This window comes from Notothenia coriiceps, unplaced genomic scaffold (assembly GCF_000735185.1).
Source record: "Notothenia coriiceps isolate Sejong01 unplaced genomic scaffold, NC01 NC01_scaffold00012025, whole genome shotgun sequence".
NCBI lineage: Eukaryota > Metazoa > Chordata > Actinopteri > Perciformes > Nototheniidae > Notothenia > Notothenia coriiceps.
This window is the reverse complement of record NW_011344726.1, coordinates 1-4,427: the sequence shown is the minus strand read 5'-3', so window position 1 is coordinate 4,427 and position 4,427 is coordinate 1. Positions and strand designations below refer to the sequence as shown.

General features: G+C 48.9%; 1 protein-coding gene across 1 annotated transcript; it reads left to right on the top strand.

Annotated features, from left to right (window-relative positions):
- Positions 1 to 1,090: 1,090 nt before the first annotated feature.
- cped1 (cadherin-like and PC-esterase domain containing 1) lies at positions 1,091 to 4,421 on the top strand. The gene is made up of 7 exons (XM_010773102.1): positions 1,091 to 1,221; positions 1,343 to 1,479; positions 1,730 to 1,950; positions 2,901 to 3,002; positions 3,095 to 3,182; positions 3,500 to 3,646; positions 3,722 to 4,421. Exons 3-7 carry the CDS (start codon positions 1,766 to 1,768, stop codon positions 3,905 to 3,907), a joined length of 708 nt encoding a protein of 235 aa, XP_010771404.1. The 5' UTR covers positions 1,091 to 1,221; positions 1,343 to 1,479; positions 1,730 to 1,765; the 3' UTR covers positions 3,908 to 4,421.
- Positions 4,422 to 4,427: the final 6 nt, after the last annotated feature.

Here is a 4,427-nt window from a genome sequence, read left to right as displayed (position 1 = left end):
TCTCCTGTCTCTCTCTCACACCTGTCTCTCTCTCACCTGTCTCTCTCTCACCAGTCTGTCTCTCTCAACTGTCTGTCTGTCTCTCACCTGTCTGTCTCTCTCCTGTCTCTCTCACACCTGTCTGTCTCTCTCCTGTCTCTCTCTCACACCTGTCTCTCTCTCACCTGTCTCTCTCTCACCAGTCTGTCTCTCACCTGTCTGTCTCTCAACTGTCTGTCTGTCTCTCACCTGTCTGTCTCTCACCTGTCTGTCTCTCACCTGTCTGTCTCTCACATGTCTGTCTCTACCTGTCTTTCTCTCACCTGTCTGTCTCTCTCCTGTCTCTCTCTCACACCTGTCTGTCTCTCACCTGTCTCTCTCTCACCAGTCTGTCTCTCACCTGTCTGTCTCTCAACTGTCTGTCTGTCTCTCACCTGTCTGTCTCTCACATGTCTGTCTCTACCTGTCTGTCTCTCTCCTGTCTCTCTCACACCTGTCTGTCTCTCTCCTGTCTCTCTCTCACACCTGTCTCTCTCTCACCTGTCTGTCTCTCACCTGTCTGTCTCTCACCTGTCTGTCTCTCAACCTGTCTGTCTCTCACACTGTCTGTCTCTCACCTGTCTCTCTCTCACCTGTCTGTCTCTCACCTGTCTGTCTCTCACCTGTCTGTCTCTCTCCTGTCTCTCTCTCACACCTGTCTGTCTCTCTCCTGTCTCTCTCACACCTGTCTGTCTCTCTCCTGTCTCTCTCTCACACCTGTCTCTCTCTCACCTGTCTCTCTCTCACCAGTCTGTCTCTCACCTGTCTGTCTCTCAACTGTCTGTCTGTCTCTCACCTGTCTGTCTCTCACCTGTCTGTCTCTCACACCTGTCTGTCTCTCTCCTGTCTCTCTCTCACACCTGTCTCTCTCTCACCTGTCTCTCTCTCACCAGTCTGTCTCTCACCTGTCTGTCTCTCAACTCTGTCTGTCTCTCACCTGTCTGTCTCTCACATGTCTGTCTCTACCTGTCTGTCTCTCTCCTGTCTCTCTCACACCTGTCTGTCTCTCTCCTGTCTCTCTCTCACACCTGTCTCTCTCTCACCTGTCTGTCTCTCACCTGCCTGTCTCTCACCTGCCTGTCTCTCACCTGTCTGTCTCTCAGGACTGTGGTCTGGTGGTGCACCCTGGTCTCCCCTGTGGTCTGCAGCCCTTCATCAGGACGCTCAGCCCCCCCCTCATCTGCAGTTCAGGACACCATCCAGGTGAGGGGGGGGTTTACCTGTCTCACCTGCCTTACTTGTCTCTGTTTGTCACCTGTCTCTGGTTCTCACCTGTCTCTGTCTCTCACCTATCTCTGTCTCTCACCTGTTGTACCTGTCTCAGGTGTGTGGGTGGTGCCGTGTCTCACCTGCTCTGACAACAGGACGTGTGATTGGAGGGAGGTTACCTGGCAACCAGACGGCTGTTACCACCCGCAGGTCTCCCCCCCCCTGCTGCAGGCCTGTCTGACGGACAGGAAGGTGAGACCAGCTGATCCACACCTGTCTCACCTGTCCCCCTGTCTCACCTCTCTCACCTGTCTCTCCTGTCTCACCTGTCCCCCTGTCTCACCTGTCCCCCTGTCTCACCTGTCTCTCACCTGTCTCACTTCTCTCACCTGTCCCCCTGTCTCACTTGTCTCTCACCTGTCTCACCTGTTTCCCCTGTCTCACCTGTTTCCCCTGTCTCACCTGTCTCACCTGTCTCACCTGCCCTCCCACCCCCCCTCAGGTGCTGTTCATCGGGGACTCCACTAACCGCGGCATTATGTACTTCCTGTTGGAGCGGGTGAACTCCAGCCTGCAGGTGTGGGGGCGAAGCCACGACCTGCAGGTATATGAGTACCTGAACCAGGACCGGACCCTCGTCAGCTACTCTTACTACCCCCGCTTCTGGGAGGACAAGGACCAGAGACCCACCTTCAGACAGAGCCTGCTGCAGCTCATACACAGGTGAGGGGCGGGGACACACCTGGGGAGGGGACACACCTTTAAGCCCCTGTCACACTGTCCCGAAATTGACACCCGATGGACACACGAATATGGAATTGTGAATTTCGCACGAAGATGGCCCCGAACCACACGAAGGCAACATTTACATTACATTTAAGACATACAACTACTACGAAAGTAACACAAACAATTATGTTAAAGTATTTTGATACTGTTCTGATATGTTCAGACTTTGTTCTTTATTTTCTCCGTCTTTATATGTAGAAGATATTAAGTTTTCTCCGTCATGTTGTTTCCATAGCAACAACAACTTCATGTCAACTCGCCTTCAAAATAATATATTATATCCTTTTTAGTTTCACAGAACACAAATTGGGTTATTTACATAATATGTTTACATGATTTTGTTGTGCAATAAAACAACCCGATGGACACACGATAAAGGAAATGTTCAAATTCGGCTTTGATCGTAACAACATCGGGACATTCGTGAGGGAATCTTAAGCCATCTTTGGCATGCCAAAGATTTTGCCACCGCTCCCGAAGTTGCTGCCGGAGCCTGATAAACTCCACCGGCGGTCATACGATGGCTTAAGAGGCCCTCACGAATGCCTTACGAAGGGCAAAATGGACACACGAAGTCAACACAAAAAAATGAACCTTCACAAGGTCCTTCGGCAATGCTTTGTGATGCCAAAGATGTTGCCACCGCTCCCGAAGTTGCTGCCGGAGCCTGAGAAACTCCACCGGTGGTCATACGATGGCTTAAGATGCCCTCACGAATGGCCCGATGTTGTTACGATCAGAGCTGAATTTGAACAATGGCAATTTCGGGACAGTGTGACAGGGGCTTTCGTATTAACAACTTTAACGAGGGGACACACCTGGGGAGTGTTATCGAGGACACACCTGGGGAGTGTTAACGAGGACATGTGTTGTGTCTCCTGAAGGTCGCGCCCTCTGGTGAACTCTAAGCAGACGGTGCTGGTGGTGGGGGGGGTCCAGTGGCTGAAGGTGGATCACCTAAGGACCGTCAGAGAGGTGCTGGACAGGTGAGCAACAGCACAACATATCAATTACACATCACCTAGACATCGATTAGAGATCAATTAATACTTCAACACCTGCCCACCTCCCACCACAGAGAGTCTCTCAGTGACGTCCTGGTGGTGGTCAAATCTTTAGGGATGGGGTTCCACCTACCTGTGGACGGGATCCGGTCCCTCAGTCTGGTACGTTTCTGTTTCCTGTTTGTATTACCTGTCCAATGTGTGAAGTTCCTCTGTACTTCCTGTCTCTCCACCTATTGGCCGCTGAGCTGTGATGTCATAATATGGGTTTTTTTAATATAATATTTCCAACAACAATTAAAATCTAATATTTACTATATATTTATTCATATTATATTATTTTCTTTATTTTATAGTTTGGATTTCTGTTTTTTGTTTGCATTTTACGGATTTTATTTATTAATTCATTTAAGTTTTGGGACGTTTATTTGGAACTTATTTAATGAATAAAAATAAGATAAAAGTTATCTCTCCTCCAGAGAGAGATCCAGGACCTGTACAGGCAGAACCAGGACATCATCACAGCAGCAAAGCATCATGGGTACGAGGCGATCGACACCTTCAGCATCACCATGGGTCGCTTCAGAGACTTCCTGCAGGGCCGCTGCGCCTGCCACTTCCACCAGGTAACCAATCAGATCTCAGGTGAGACACCACATGATTCTGAAGCTCGTTAACAGGTACCTCGTTAACTCCTACAGGTGGAGAAGTCCTCCAGGCCTTCAGACCCCATCACAGCCTCCAGAACCACACCTGAGCTCCAATCAGACGCCCAGCATCCAGAGAAGGAGGCATGGCCTAGAGCCTCGACCTATCACGTGAGAGGACCAGTGAACCAGGTGTACTCTGAGATCCTGCTGAGCCGCCTGTGCCCCCGAAACACATGAGAGAGAGACAGGAAGTGGTTCTGATCCACACAACTACTTCCTGTTCGTTCTTATGCACACTAGCTGCCTCTGAAGGACACTATCTGCTTCTGAAGGACACTAGTTAGTCTATGATGTGTAATATCTAGTCTATGATGTGTACTAGTTAGTCTATGATGTGTACTAGTTAGTCGTGTACTAGTTAGTCTATGATGTGTACTAGTTAGTAGTTAGTCTATGATGTGTACTAGTTGGTATATGATGTGGACTAGTTGGTCTATGATGTGTACTAGTTAGTCTATGATGTGTACTAGTTAGTCTATGATGTGTACTAGTTGGTCTCTGATGCGTACTAGATAGTCTATGATGTGTAATAATTAATCTCTGATGTGTACTAGTTGGTCTATGATGTGTACTAGTTGGTCTATGATGTGTACTAGTTGGTCTCTGATGCATACTAGATAGTCTATGATGTGTAATAATTAGTCTCTGATGTGTACTAGTTGGTCTATGATGTGTACTAGTTGGTCTCTGATGCGTA

What these genes read in the sequence shown, in the direction of transcription:
- cped1 (XM_010773102.1), top strand. Translation starts at nt 1,766, where the DNA reads ATGTACTTCCTGTTGGAGCGGGTGAACTCCAGCCTGCAGGTGTGGGGG. An exon ending in GTCAGAGAGGTGCTGGACAG is followed by an intron (nt 3,003 to 3,094) that starts GTGAGCAACAGC and finishes CTCCCACCACAG; the next exon opens with AGAGTCTCTCAGTGACGTCC. An exon ending in GCGCCTGCCACTTCCACCAG is followed by an intron (nt 3,647 to 3,721) that starts GTAACCAATCAG and finishes TAACTCCTACAG; the next exon opens with GTGGAGAAGTCCTCCAGGCC.